This window comes from Rhinatrema bivittatum, chromosome 6, assembly GCF_901001135.1.
Source record: "Rhinatrema bivittatum chromosome 6, aRhiBiv1.1, whole genome shotgun sequence".
Lineage (NCBI taxonomy): Eukaryota > Metazoa > Chordata > Amphibia > Gymnophiona > Rhinatrematidae > Rhinatrema > Rhinatrema bivittatum.
This window is the reverse complement of record NC_042620.1, coordinates 291,337,618-291,353,477: the sequence shown is the minus strand read 5'-3', so window position 1 is coordinate 291,353,477 and position 15,860 is coordinate 291,337,618. Positions and strand designations below refer to the sequence as shown.

Sequence of the window (15,860 nt, the reverse complement as noted above, 5' to 3'; positions counted from 1 at the left end):
CCTGGATCTCACGGAGGCGTACCTTTATATAGGCATCCGTCCGGATCACCAGAGGTTTCTTCGCTTTTCGATACTGGGTCAGCACTTTCAGTTTCGAGCTCTGCCCTTCGCTCTTGCCACCGCACCCAGGACATTCACCAAGGTGTAATGGTGGTGGTGGTGGCAACCCATCTCCGGGGGGAAGGTCTTCTGGTGCATCCCTACTTGGATGACTGGTTGATTCGAGCAAAATCGGAATCGCTTGCCCGGGTGGCGATTCACAAGATGCTCCAGCTTCTTCAGTCACTGGGCTGGGTGGTCAATTTCTCCAAGAGCAGGCTCATGCCCTCTCAGTCCTTGGAATATTTGGGGGCTCTATTCGACACTCAGCAGGGCAGAGTATTTCTTACCACAGAATACATTTCCAAACTGCAAGGTCAAGTGAGAGGCTTATTACTCAAGCATCCTCTCAGGGTCCGGGATTACTTGCAGGTTCTCGGCTTGATGACTTCAACCTTGGAACTGGTACCCTGGGCCTTTGCTCATATGCGGCCTTTGCAGTCTGCGTTGCTTTCCGATGGAATCCAGTCTCCAAACTGTTTCATCTTCCTCTTCCACTTACGGATGCAGCGCGGTCCAGTCTCGATTAGTGGCTGGTTGCGGACAATCTATCCTGTGGAGTCCCCCTGGAGGTGCCTGACTGGACAGTGGTCACCACGGATGCCAGTCTCTCCGGTTGGGGGGGCGGTATGCCGAGGTAAATCGGTACAGGAATTATGGTCTCCCGACGAGTCACAGTGGTCGATCAATCGTCTGGAGACACGAGCGGTATGGTTAGCGTTACAAGCATTCTGTCCTCTCCTCCAGGGGAGGTCGGTCAGAATTTTCTCAGACAATGCGACCACAGTAGCATATATCAATCGCCGAGGAGGAACCAGGAGTCAACCAGTGGAGGTGGAAGCTTATCAGTTGATCAGCTGGGCAGAGCAGCATTTAGTCAGCATAGCAGTGTCTCAAGACGTGGACAACGTGCAGGCAGATTTTCTCAGCCGACACTGCCTAGATCCCGGGGAATGGGACTTGGCGGACGCAGCCTTTCAACTCATATGCGACGCGTGGGGCAGGCCCAACATGGACCTCATGGCGACGTTTCAGAATGCCAAAGATCCGCGTTTCTATGGCCGTCGCAGAGAGACGGGAGCAGAAGGGGTGGATGCCCTGGTGCTGCCCTGGCCCACCGAGGTCGGGCCAGGGCAGCACCAGGGCGAATCTTTATTCGCTCAGGCGAATAGAGATTCACCCAGAGGAGGTAATCCTGGTAGCCCTGGAATGGCCGAGACGTCCTTGGTTTGCGGACCTCCTCAATTTGGCGGTGGCAGGGCTGCTGCGGTTTCCAGTTCTTCCAGACCTGCTGCATCAAGGGCCTGTTTGTTTGGAAGAAGTAGATCGCTTCTGTCTAGTGGCATGGCTTTTGAAAGGCAACGCTTAAGTTGTAAAGACTATTCTCCCGCCATTGTGGCGACGCTCCTGCGCTCGCGTAAGACATCCACCAACCTCGCATATGTTAGAGTGTGGAAGATTTTTGAGTCTTGGTGTCTGGACCGGGAGGTGGCTCCTACCCGGGCCTCGGTGTCAGATATTCTGTGCATTCTTCAAAATGGTTTGGCCAAGGGCTTGTCGTATAGCTCTGAGGGTTCAGGTGGCGGCTCTTGGTTGTTTACGTGGTACCATTCAAGGAGTAGTGTTAGCGGCGCATCCGGATGTGGTTCATTTCCTCTGGGGAGCAAAGCACTTGCATCCTCCGGTGAGGCATCCTTGTCAGTCTTGGAGTCTGAATTTAGTTCTCACAGCGCTTTGCTCGGCAACCTTTGAGCCTTTGAAAAGGGCGACTCTGAAGGATCTTACCTTGAAGGTAATCTTTCTGGTAGCCATTACATCGGCTCGTAGAGTGTCGGAGCTCCAAGCTGTAAACTGTAGAAAACAGTTTTTGAGGATTTCGGATTCGGGTGTTTCATTACGGACAGTGCCTTCCTTTCTGCCGAAAGTGGTTTCTGCTTTTCATGTCAACCATGCTTTTCATGTGGAGCTCCCGGCCTTCGCGGACTTAGACCGATCGGATCCCTTGTCTAGGGACTTGCGGAAGCTGGACGTTCGCAGAGCATTGCTGCGTTATATAGAGGTTACAAATGGCTTTTGTGTATCAGACCATCTGGTTGTGCTTTGGAGCGGTCCTAAACGAGGACAGATGGCTTCCAAGACTACCATAGCTCACTGGATGAAGGAGGCTATCAGCTTGGCCTACCTGCTTCGAGGTAGATCTCTTCCTGTTGGTCTTCGTGCCCACTCTACTCATTCGCAATTGGCGTCTTGGGCAGCGTGCCAGATCGTGTCTCCGCAGGAGATTTGTAGGGCGGCTACATGGAAATCTTTGCATACGTTTGCGAAGCATTACTGACTGGATGTCCAAGCGCCAGGTTCAGGAGGATTTGGAGAAGGAGTGTTGCGAGCAGGCCTCTCCGAATCCCATCCCAGGTAAGGAAGCTCTGGTACATCCCAAGAGTCTAGACTGATCCGGGTACGTACAGGGAAAGGAAAATTAGTTTCTTACCTGATAATGTTCGTTCCTGTAGTACCACGGATCAATCCAGAGTCCTACCTGTGGGAGGCATGGAAGCAAGGGAGAGTTAGCTCGTTTATTAATTGATTTATCTTCAGATTTGCAGAAATTTGGATTATCTGTCCTCGAGTGGTTCTATGGGTTCCATTCCCAGGAGGGTGCAGTGGACCAGTTATTTCTTTTGTCTTTTTAAAGGGTTATTGTACATAGTTAAGGTGGTTTTGGAGAGCCATTCTGCTTTGACATTGAGTAGTACTGCCGGGACTGTAGGTGGCACCATCCTATATAAGGCGGAGTTTTGTTTGAAAACTGCTCTGTCTCCTTCTGCTAGGGGGGGGGGGGGGACAAAACCCAGGAGTCTGGACTGATCCGTGGTACTACAGGAATGAAAATTATCAGAATTATAAGAATCTAATTTTCCTTTAGCCTTTAACAGTCTTCCAGTTGGGGGAAGACTCTGCCATTTCATTCCTGCTTGGTCTTTGATAACAATAGATCATCGGGTATTTAAAGATCATACAGCAGGGATATGATTTCAAATCCCTTCATTCAAATCCAAGGAGGCACTTTGTAGTTGCAGATCAAATCAAATGTCTGCTAGAACTGCCAACCCTACTCTCTGCCATTCAGCAGAACCTGTTCCAGTACAGTAAAAGAGCACACGTTCTTCTCCAAGTACTTTCTAATTCCAAAAAGAGCTTTATTTAATTGATTCTTTCAACTCTTCCTTGCAGCCTCTGTTGCATTATGGGTTGCATGCTTCTCTGTTAGGTAACGGGTCAGGTTTTAAAAGCGTTGCTCGCGCAAAAACAGCCCCGTACACGTGTATGTGGACCACGTGCAAGCAATGCAAATTTTAAGAAGCTGGGAAGTACGCGTGTACATACCTGTGCGCGGGTCAAGAATAAAGAGGCAGAAAAGGGGCGGGCCATGGGTGATCTGGAGTGGGGCCAAGACTTACATGCATAACCCCTGAATTTTGCAAGGCTGAACATGCCATGTTACCTGTGCAACTTTACTGCTAGTCCTAATAAGGCGCAAGCCTGGAGATTTTGAACCAGAGGGATCCTGAACACCGAGAGTGGGGGGAGAGGGAGAGAGCCTTGTGCCCTAGGCAGACCAATGGAACACTGCACCCCCCCCCCCCCCCAAAAAAAAATAAATAAATAAAAAATCCACCCTGAGTTGTAAGTGCCTCTCTTACAGTGGGAGACATATAGTGACAGATTGTTTCTGTCTGTCTCTTTCTCCCTCTCCCCCATGGTTACTTATGAGCACGCGCATAAAGGCTCCACACATACGCATGGTAGGGATGTTTTAAATCAGTGGTCCCCAACCCTGTCCTGGGGGCCCCCCAGCCAGTCAGGTTTTCAGGATATCCACAATGAATATGCATGAGAGAAAATGTGCATGTTATGGAGGCAGTGCATGCAAATTTTCTCTAATGCTTATTCATTGTGGATATCTTGAAAACCCGATTGGCTGGGGGGCCCCCAGGACAGGGTTGGGGACCACTGTTTTAAATGATACGTGCATACTTGCATGCTTGATATAAAATTAAGCATAGTTTTGCTCATGTGCTTAATATGTTTGTTTATGGGCGCACGTGTGCTCCTTTTAAAATTTACCTGTAAGAGCATAATAATCATTTCCATGCAACCTTCAGCTTGGCTGATATCTATCCTGCTTGTCCATGGAGAAAGCAAAACTGCTCACCTTTAACAGGTGTTCTCCATAGAGAGGACAAATCAGTCCCACCCTGTTCCCCCTTGGAGTTGGAGGTCAATTGGCTAAAAAGACTGAGGAGGCTCATGTGGCAGTGGCTAACCAGAAGGTTAGCAGATGCTTCACTAGCTCTTTCCTAGCTCAGAATGACTAAGAAAGTCTATTTGTCTCGTTGCTGGCAAGTATCGTCACCCATTTGTGTGGATGATTTGTTGTGTTGTCTATGTATGAAGAGCACTTTACAGGTGAGCAACTTTGCTTTCACTTTCCAGTGGTCATCCAGCAAACTCTGAAACAGCCTAATGCCGCTTTGATAAAATTCATAAGATAGAACACCAACCATTATTCATTAAAAAGCCAACAGGGCAGGAAGGGAGGATTGTTGCTGTCCACAGCTGCTCCCTACGGTCATTTCATGCTCAACTTCTGCAGCATATCTGCTTTCCTTTTGTTTTGATATTCATGTTAGAATATGCAGCTCTTAATCAAAAACATTCTGCAGATCTTTACAACTGGAACATGAACCCTGGGCCATCTTTTAAAAATTGGTTGTACCATGTAACTTTCCCTCTCATTGATGCCTACAGAGTGTTGTAAATCCTTAATTGATGCGTTGTCCAGTGAAGATATATTGTTGGTTGATGTTTGTTTGTTTGTTTATTTATTTATTTTTGTTTTTTCTATACCGATATTCTTGTAGAGATACAAATCATACCGGTTTACATATAACTTCAATTTCGCCATAAAGCGATACAGTGAAACAAGTTTCAACAATTGTAACAGTAAAAAGAGATGAAACATTCTGGTCTGAACTTTGCCTTATATGATCATTGGAAATTATTTATACATAACAAACAAGCACATCAAAGAATCAGAGGAATTGAGATATTCATCTTAGAGGGATGAGAGTAAGGTTAAATAAATGAAGAAAATAATGAGGAAAGTGTAGGGGGTAGAGGCAAAGAAAGGGATGGGTGAGAGGGATAGTCTGAAGAAAAGCAAGTAGAGAGAATATTGAAAGGAAGATAAGTTAATTGTCCTGAAAGGCTTGGCTAAATAGCCATGTTTTTAGTCTCTTTTTGAAGACAGTCGGGCAGGATTCTCGCCTTAGCTCATGTGGCAGAGCGTTCCAGTGGTGTGGGCCAGCTGTCGAGATGGCACGTTTTCTGATAGAAGTTTTGGCTTGGGGAGCGAATAGTGTGTCTTTGTATGCACTCCTAATAGGTCTAGAGGAGGTATAAGGTATTAGAGGGGTGGAGGTGTTGAGGAAAGTGAGGTTATGGATAACTTTATGGATAGTTGAGAGTATCTTGAATAGGATCCTAAATTTGACTGGAAGCCAATGTAGTGCTTGAAGAGTGGGGGAGATGTGTTCCCTCCTTTTAGTATTAGTGAGGAGTCTAGCTGCAGAGGACTAGCTTATAAACGAAAAAATCCAAAACAGTAATAACCCTGGATGTTTCCAAACACCCAATAAGGATAAATCCAGGGGAAAATTATGTGTACTCAGTCTTATACTGTTTGTAAATATATCATCACACTAGTCGTCATTAGTAGTGAATAAACACATTAAATCTCTTCCGCTTTATATGTAATCAAAAGTCATCAGACATGTTCAATAAGATCACTGTTTGCACCAAATTAGTATTCCCTTTTTTCTTTGAGTTTTTTAATGCAAGTAAAATAGTGGAAACGCAGAAGTGACTTTTTTAGCCACCTTTGGGGAAAATAGGCTAAAAAAAATTCAGATTAAATGTGATTGAAAATGGGGTGTCTTCTGTAACACTTTTGCTCATCTTGTCTTCCTCCTTAAATTGTTAACATTACATGAAACAGTTGGACTATGGTTTCCAGGTTAGATGAAACCAATGGAAAGCTGATGATAAAATACATCTAATTTACTAGTTGATATTCCTCTTTCATATGCAATTTCTCCAGGATTGCTTACAGCAGTATCTTGGAGACTGATCTTTAATTCCTCTAGCCATGAAGTGACACTCTACAGAGCAGCTGAGACCAAGAGGGTAGAGGGTAAGACTGAGGGTAGTCAATTAGTGTAGCAATTAGATTGAACTACTTCATCTTTTTTTTTTTCTTTTTTTGTGATATAACATAGTTGGCTTTTCTGTCCAGGCTTCTCAAAAGAGATCGAAAAGACAGCGAACTCAAATTGACCACCATACTCCTCTCGCCGTATGTACTGTAGACCACTCGCATGACCGGTAAGAGCTATGGTAGAGAACCTCAGGCCATGCACACTGTAGTTTCTTTATGGTGTGGGATGTCAAGACAGCAGTGGTGGAAGAGTTGATATATACAGACAAGCACAAGGAATCTCTATCAATCTTCATATAATGCATTTGTTCCCCTACTGGTCTTCAGGGATCATCAGCCAGTTGGGTTTTCAGGATATCCACAATGAATGTATATGAGAGATTTGCATACAGTTGAGGCTGTTTCAGTCTCTTTACAATAAAAAAAAAAAAAAAAGGCTAGCATTTCCTTGGGTTTCTATTTAACTAGGACCTGATACAAACCTTTTATATAGAAGACTAGAGAAAAGTGCTCAGAGTAGCTTGTGTAGTCTGGTTTATAACAGCCTGTGTGAGTGTGGGTCTTTGCCTGTCAGTATGAGGGACTGGCCTGCCTGTGCATGTGAGTGAGGAGGAGGGGGCTCTGCCTATGTGTGCGAGTTTGCTCACACTTGTGCACACCTATATGTATGTGATCATGCCTGCCTGTCCCTGTGTGTGGGAGAACGAGAGACGAGGCTTCATAGATGGAGCATATTAGCAAACAGTACCCAGTGTTGCATGGGTTGTCTGGTTAAAAACAGCCTGTGTGTGTGTGTACCTACCTGTGACAGGGTTTTGCAAACAGAGCATATTGTCTTTGTACAGTATACCTTCCACTGTTTGGGCACCATCTGATGGCCACAGACATGACAGTATGACTGACTGACAAGCCTTTTACAGTGGGCCCTCGGGTTATGAACGGCTCAGTTTACGACCAACTTGGGTTACGACCAACATTCAAGATTTCGGGTTACAAACACATTTTGAGTTACTCTACCATAATTTTTGAGAGAGAAAGAGAGCCTAACCATAATACCCTCACACTAGATAGGTATTTATATGTGTATGGGAGGCCCACCTAATAACTCGAGGTGAGGTTTAGGTATTAGTGTAGGGGATAGGGGCCACTTTGACGTTCAGAGTGTGGCGTACAAACAGAACAGAACTCTCTTGTGAAGATTTGATGAACTTCGGAGTGAGGAAACTCAACCAAAGATGAGATTTGTGCAATGTTCTCTCAACCTAGATTGATGTTACCCAGGTAGAGAGTCCATATGCAGATATCGTAAAGGAACTGGTGGCAGAGGTGAAATTGTTGTTTCTGGTAGGTTAGGCACATTTTATAACCTTTTGGTGAGTAAACTAGGGAAGTATTGGTGTTTCTGGTACTTAATGACCTTATACAACCATTTTTTATTATAAAACTGGTTAGGTAAGGTGTACTTTTGGGAGGTTCGGAACGCATTATTGGTTTTCCCATTATTTCTTATGGAAAAAATAGTCTTGACTTACAACCAACTTGGGTTACAACCAGCCCTCTGGAACCAATTGAGTTCATAAGACAAGGGACCACTGTATTTATATAGATATAGATAGATATGTAGATATCCCTTTCATATTAAAATTTCAATGACCAGAAAAGCCTGAATTGACAAATCTGATCGGGTTATTCAGGCTCCTTCAGCAAATATGATCTTGATGTGCAGCTGCAAAAAAAAAATATATATTTTTTTTTCTATTTTTAATGGGATTCTGCTTGTTAAAGTTCATAGAGTAATTGTCTGTGCAGCATACATATTAATGCATCATAATAACAACAAACATCATATAATATTAGAGGTAACAATAATATAGTATAAAAATGCATCCAACAAATGTTAAGTATTTTTATGAATATTATGCATGCTAAAATGTTTTTAGTGGTTCCTATGCATTTTCCTATAATGTTCTATATTCTGCACTGAGGACCTCATTTAATGAACATTTTTCTCATAGACACAGAATGGGAGAAAAGCTTTAGCAAACTGGGCCCCTGAATTTGCAGAGAGAAATCTACCAAATGTCAAAATTTCAGATAGAAGTATCTATTTACATAAGATTTGTATCTTTCAGTCGGTCACAGTGTCATATCTATCTGTGGCCTCCAGGTGCCACCTGGAACATTGGAAAGGGCACTGTACAAAAACAATATGCTCTGTCTGTAAAAGATAGTCACAAGCATGCACAAGTTGTTACTGAACAGACAACCCGAGCAACATTAGGTAATGTTGGCTAATATGCTCTGCCTGCAAAGCACGCTCCCACACGCAGGAATAGTAAGGCATAGGCACACACACAGGTGCACACAAGCACCCAAGGCAGACACACACACAAGCAGATATGCAGGCACACACAGACGCAGACAAACACAGGCAGACATGCACATAGACAAGTACGGGCAAACACAGACATCTGAGATGCTGATACAGGCAGATATGTGCACATACACAGACGTGCACAAACGAGAGTAGAGGCATAGGCAGACACGCCCAGGCACTGGCTGACATGCAGGTGGATAGGCACAGTCTGTTCCAGACCAGGTTACTTTTCACTAGTCCTTTATAATGTGCTACTAGATATATGCAGTGCTATACAGATACATATAGGAGACAGTCCCTGTGCCATGGTGCTTACAGTCTAGTCAAAACATACATGTCAAACGAGTCAATGGGAAGTGTATTTATTATATAAAAGTGGTTAGGAGTTAAAAGTAACCAGAGAAGGAGCATAACTTAGTGACTCAGGAAGACTATTCCAGGCATGTAGCTCAACAAGGTGGAAAGCATGGAGTCGAGAATTGATGGTAGATTAGTAGGACACAGAAAAGAGCGCTTGGCTGATGAACGGAGTTCACAAGGAAATGTATAGGGGAGGGATGCATTTTTAGGTGTTTAAGAGCTTGAACTGTATGCAGAAACTGATGGGAAGCCGATGTAGTGACTGGAGGAGAGAGGGGTTACGTGGCCACAGTGACAAAGGAAGCTAAGCTGAGCAGCCGAATTTTGAATAGATTGCAATTGAGAAGAGATGATTTAGCAGGAGGACAGTGAAGGACAAGGTGCAGTAGTCTAAATGGGAGATGACAAGACAGTGGATGAGCAGTTTTGGTAGCCTGCTCACATAGGAAGGGCCAAAATGTAGCGATGTTATAGAGGAAGAAACAAAATGCTTTAACAGTGTTTTGGAGCATGTTGGATTCACATGCAGCCCCCCCCCCCCCCCCCCCGGACCAGAATCTAAAGACCTCCGTTTTTTCTGTTTCTCGTGTCGTGCTACTGCAGCCATGGTGCCGCTGTGCAGCCTAATGTTGGCATGTCTTGAGCTCCATGACCGGCTCGATGTAACAAGTCATAGCAGTTGAACAATGGGAGAGAGACAGAATACAAAAAGCAGGGAGAGGAGCACGATGGCATCATTTCTTGTTTTTGTCCACGCTGCAGGCAGGAGATTAGCCCCGCCCGTTTCCCCGCGTTTGCTCCGAACGGGAAGATCTACTCCCTGCAGAACGTCTGTAGGACTGTGCGGTTCCTGGGTTGCTTACTTTCTCACCGCCTCCAGGAATCCTTGCACTCCCCATCCCTCCCCAGGTGATTCTGTCTGGCGTGTTGCAGTCCACGGCATCCGTGCATGCGCGTCTTATGCATGATCTTCTACCCAATGGCAAACCCGGCAGGAAATGGATTAGGGCTTTATATTCCGCAGAAGGCGGGGGTCGCTGGAGAGGAGCCACTGAAAATGCCCCTCATTTTGTTTCTTGTATAACTTACCTTTTATTTGGTTTGGCCAAAGACATTTAGCTCTCCAGCCAGTTAATTCGGGTGAATTTAAGAGAGCTAGCACCTTGTGGGCTCCTTCCTTTTCCATTACCTGGAGCCTCCAGACTGTACATTAGGACTAATAGTTTCATGAACACAAGGATGTATTTGGTTGATCTGATTTTTGGCACCTGCATGAGATCCTTCTGTGTTTTTGTTCAGCCTGAGGTTTGCAAGTGAGTGTTTAATAAAAGACGTTTAAATATCTCAAAATCCACACAGTTTTGAATTAGAAAATTATAGTTTCTTACACAGTTACATCATATCGATTTGAATGGCAGGCCACGAGATACTAACCCTTTTGTCATCATTTCTGCTATTTAAATGTTGATCGATCTATGGCTCTGTCTAGATTATACTGACTACCGAAGGCACACTACAGCCAAAGAACCTAAAAGCAGATCCTCCCTCAGCCCAGTGTAGCACAGGTTCACTACCCTGATTCAGGCATTTGAAATTGTAACGCAACATACAATATTGCACTAAAATTCACTTTTTATACCTTTGCATTACTCTATAGTATTGTAATCTCCTTGCATGTCTTTGCTCCGAAGTGCCTGCCTTGTGCTGAATCCTGGAATAATCTGCATGAACTGTTGAAATTCTTAATGACCTGTCAGTTGATTTCTTTCTTTCTCCTGTTTTGATTTTCTGGCCTTGTTTCTTTCTGATTATTGTACTGCTGCGATACAGTGTGCCTGCCCTCATGGAGAATGGAGGCAGTGGACCTGCGGCTTTAGGGCAATACCAGCCACTCTCCTGGCCACAGCTGTACAGGTAGCCACCACCTTCTGTATGCTCATAATGGGATCTTATTGTATGAGGTTGGTGATAATAAGAATGATGATAAAATTGCACAAAAGTCCTAAAGTATTTTATTTTTCTCTTGCAGCACAATTAACAGATCATGCATTTTAGCTTATGATTGAACTGTCAATTAACTGGTTGAGGACTCATTGGGGAAATAAATTTTTCTTTTAGATGCAGATTTCTAATAGCGTATTTTTTTTAAAAGGGGAATATTAATGAAATATTCCCCTAGTGGTGTTGAAGTCGATCAGAACTTCCTTTTAGTGCAGGACTGAGTTGGCTGTAACATATAGATGACAGCAGTTCATAAATGTTTTAAATTTCCCTAAACCAGTTCAGCATGAACTGAGACTGAGGAAATATGCCTCTTGTGAGTTCAGTATCTGAACCAAGGGTCCGCACAGTCCTTAACAGAGCAGGACCACACACTGAAGGCAACAGAATCCAGAGTGCACATTTCATAGGTACTCAGATAATCTATTTTTGCATGGCAAAAGCATTTTGCCTTCATTTGTGATGACAGTTTGTATTTGTTGGGTCTTATACCTTCCAACATGCTGTTTGGCTAGAGCTGATTTTAAGATCTTTCTGAGACAGAGATGATGTATGAAGATATTAATGAGCATGATGCCATGTATGTGTATTGTGGAAGGCAATGTGTGGGAAGGGTGGAAAATTTGTGAGAGGCCATGGGTTTCTCTGCATGATACTTTCTCCTGAAGGGGAGGGGCCCTTTACATAGTGTAAATACATTTTAAATATGTCTATTTATGAACTAACACTAACCTGTTTTATTTCCGAAGTTTGCAGGAGATGGGAGTAGAATCCTCAGATGGCCCCGGGGAGGAACTTGGCACGTTGGAGGTGGAAGCAATAAGGACGCAGGTAAGAGAAAAGGAATAACCGCTATGCAGCCGCATTAGAGGGTGCCCTGATTTAGGCTGGTGCATTTACCTGTGTGGAAAATATCATGGGCTAAACGTATAGGCCATGTTCTTGTACCAACTCTGCTGGGATCAAGAAAAAATGTCCACCGCCCCCCCCCCCCCCTCACCCCCGTTATGGCCCTTTTACTATTTCTACAGAAGTGCCTTCTGGGGGGTTGCTGGACAGTAGCGGGAGATTGCTTTGCAGCAATTGGCAGAAAATGAGCCTGAGGTATAAGACGTTTGTATGCCTTCCTTTAAGTAGTAATACTACTACATCAGTTCCTGCTGGGGGGAGCAGTAGTACATCTGCTGGGAAGAGGGTAAGAGTAATTGTGAGGTCTGCTAGACTTACCTGGAGACACAGGAAACCTGCTTGCCAGGTAATGCCGTCACTTTGTCTGTTTTACAGATAAATAAGATTTCTGGGAGACTTCAAATTCTGGAGGAGGAGAGAAGAGTCGGGCATCAAAAGGAGGTCTTGGTCTACTCGGTGTTGTTAGCAGCCTGTCTCGTCAACACTTGGCTGTGGCTGAGAAGATAACAGACTCCCTAGTAGCTCACCTCTGTCTCAGGAGGTGTGTGGGGAAACGTTGCACTATGGATCACAGTCCTGGCTAGCTGCTTTCCTGCAGATCAGTATCGCTCAATGAAGTCTCTTGGCAGATATTTTGCATGGAATTTGTTGCACTAGTTGAGCTAAGAAGGCTGATCAGAAGAACGGGATGCTCATTTCATGTGGATGAAAGCCAGATCGGAAGTGATATTGCAGGAGGAAGCTTTTAATGGATTTGGTGACTTCTTTTATAAGGCAGAGGGCTCTGCCTTCTAGAGAGCATTTGTAAAAGCCTTTAGACAATCACTCCCACTGACATTAATTTCCACATTTATATACCACTTTTCCCATCAAAAGATTAATCAAGGTGATTGAGACAACCTAGAACATAAATCCTGAAAAATGGTTTACAGTGTGGTCACAATTAAAATCAAGCAACAATAATCTATTTACAATACCACCACCATGAACTGCAACATACAATCATCCAAAGTAACAATATAAAAAACACTACAGACAGCAAAGCAAAGCTACAAAATACACATCTTCTTCCTTAAATTCAGATATCAATTTAGATCATAAAATGTAAGGAAATCGCTGCCCACTCTATTTTTTGTCTCTGTTCTATCCAAACGGAAGTGTATTAGATTGTACCAATGTCTATGCGTGTGGCTGTCTCTCCTCCCCTCCTATAATGTTGAAACAGCTACAGGTAGGGCTATCAAATTTTGGGGGTACAGAAGGAGGAGGGGGGGGATGTGATTTTTCTGGTTGGCAGGTTTGGAAATAAGTAGCTCGGAGGCTTTGCAGCAAACGTGTGCGGCACATAGCATTGCAAGAGGAAGAGAGAGCATGCCTCAATATAGATGCTTATGAGATGGGTACCTGCTTGAAGCAAGATACTATTGAAATGTTGAGGTCACTGTTCAAAAGGCTTTTGTCTGGCCTTCAGCCACTGTCCATCCTGTCGCATTTGCTGCTCCCGTGCAGCAGGTCCGAAAGGGCTATCGAGTGGCCAGAGGGCTACTCCAGAGACCAACATTGCGTTGTTGGGTCTCTCTATGCGATCAGGTTCCGTAGTGGCATTTTCATTGAAAATTAAATGGGATACATTATGCAAATTTATTTGCAGTAATGTTAATTATCATTGGCTGGTTTATGTGCATTAGTTAGACTTGCGATGCTGAATGCACAGTTAATAGTACATTTAGCATACGTTTATTTTTCTCAGACTTTGCACGCTAATTATTGCAATATTTACTGCACAGAATAGCCACTGAGCATGCTTGATGTGCTGTTCTATGCCCTTTATATGCAATCCGTTTCAGGCTGCCGCATGCTACCACACCCTTGTTAGTGCTGTTTGGTGGTGGAGCCCTGGACTTAGGAAGGGAGGTTGGGGTTTTGTGTAGCTGACGAGAGGAAAAGTTAGCATTGAAAAGTCAATTACTGAATGTTCTTGGTGGTGACTTTTTATGCTCCTTGCCTTCCCTTCCTTTTGCCTTTAGTCCATATTTGTGAGTGAAAGGGGGTGTGACTGTTTTTGTTGCCTGTCTCTTTCTTGGTATCTGTGATAGTGTGTGAGAGTTAGGTGTTTCTGCATGGCTGGTAAGAGTGAGGGGGTCCACATTGGGCATGAAAGGAGTGAGTATGGGGTGCAGATAGATAGACCAGGGATGGCTGGGGGAAGAGCAGGGGGGAAGGAGCAGTGTGCAGCAAGTGAGGGTAGCAGTGATAGTGTAAGGGGGAAGGTAGTAGGCAGGAGATATGGGAGAGGGGCAGAATGTGCAGAAGCGGAGGAGGGGCAGGGGAGAAGGGGAGCGGGCTCACAGAAGAGCAGATGCCATACAGTGTGTTCAGCCCAGCGCACTGTTTAACCCGCAGTTGGACGCGAGTTGTGTAGGCGCTACCTAATACCTTTTATGCAATAAGGGGATTAGCGCCTGCACAACGCACGTCCAACATGCGGCAAAACTAATAGCGCTCATCACATGCAAATGCATGTTGAAGAGGCTATCAGAGAATCACCCTCAATGCAAAAAAAAAAAAAAAATGCATCTAAGACGCACATTTTTACGCTCAAAAATTAATGCCTGACTAGAGCAGGTGTTTTGCTGAGCATTCCCACAAGTTGTACAGAAAAGCAGAAAATACTGCTTGTCTGTACATCCTCCTTGTTAACAAGCGTCCGTTTCCCGAATCCCTGCCTGTGCACCGATTAGGAAAATGAACGCCGATTAAATTCGGCATCCGTTTTGTAAACTGGGCAGCCCACCGCTCGAGGGCTTCCGCTGTCAAGGAGGCGCTAGGGACACACAATCGACCCTAGCGCCTCCTTGACAACGCGACCCCAAATTTAAATATTGCATGGCACCCCCAAGAGGGGTGACTGGGGGCACATTAGGAAAGTGGGTACCCGCTTTCAGCGCGTTTTAATTGCATCGGCCCCAGATTGGGAGGAAATGACAGGCAGGCAGAGACCCTTAGCTGACAACCCAGGCAGAAGTGGAACTGCAGGAAGGACCCGGTTCCCAGGAGGTCACGGGACAGAGGCGCTCTATGCTGGAGGACAATTACAGTTCCCTGTACGTACCCGGATCAGTCCAGACTGCTGGGTTTGCCTCCCTTCCAGCAGATGGAGACAGAGCACCCCCCTCTTAACCTGGTGTGCTACCTGCATCTCCTCAGTATTTCTCTGTCTCCAGCAGATGGAGGCGGTGCAAAACCTGCAGTCTGCACTTTTGGTTGAGGTGTAGATAGTTCTCCTTTTGGGAAAAAAAAAAAGGTTTTAGACAGAATAGCTAATTAGGCTGTGTCAGGAAATTAAAAAAAAAAGAAAAAAAAAAAAAGCAGATCAAGCAGTGAAGACGCTGCAGCCTCCCGGGGGGTTGGCAGGTCTCAGTGGGACTATTCCCCTTGGTTGCAGGCAGGTAGGAGCTGGGGTTGGTGATCCCGTGAGGCTCCTTTGCTGGTAAAGCAGAGGGGGGATTACCGGTAGTCTGGTCTCTCTCCCACCTCCTCAGTCCTGGTTGGATTAAAAAAAAAAAGGACCTTTCTTGACTTCTTTTGGTTTCGGACTGTCGCTCATTTTGTTTTTTAAGGACCGTTCCGGGAGTCTTGGGGCAAGGCGCTTTCCTGTAGGAGCACTGGGGTTGCAGGGTGCATGTTTCTGCAGGTTGCTGCCGCGGCTCACGCACCATTTTCTGTGCTCCCCCCCTCCCCTGCCCAGCTCTGCTGTGACAGTCCAGATGTACTGTCTGCGGGGGAGTCTGATTCGCTGCTTTCCTGCTCAGGCCTCTGTAGGGAAGGCACCTCTGA

The 15,860-nt window shown here is 45.0% G+C and overlaps 1 protein-coding gene across 3 annotated transcripts in view; it reads left to right on the top strand.

The window, feature by feature from the left end:
* Positions 1–15,412, top strand: part of LOC115094365 (mitochondrial fission factor-like) — a 65,921-nt gene extending 50,509 nt beyond the window's left edge. Inside the window, exons 4-8 of one of the 3 annotated variants that reach the window (XM_029607348.1) lie at positions 6,455–6,543; positions 9,876–10,022; positions 10,944–11,027; positions 11,864–11,945; positions 12,399–15,412. In XM_029607348.1, coding sequence (XP_029463208.1) covers positions 6,455–6,543; positions 9,876–10,022; positions 10,944–11,027; positions 11,864–11,945; positions 12,399–12,530 — 534 coding nt within the window. In that variant the 3' untranslated portion in view covers positions 12,531–15,412. The remainder of the gene's footprint in view (positions 1–6,454; positions 6,544–9,875; positions 10,023–10,943; positions 11,028–11,863; positions 11,946–12,398) is intronic. The other 2 variants (XM_029607351.1, XM_029607349.1) reach the window with 2 other exon arrangements.
* Positions 15,413–15,860: the final 448 nt, after the last annotated feature.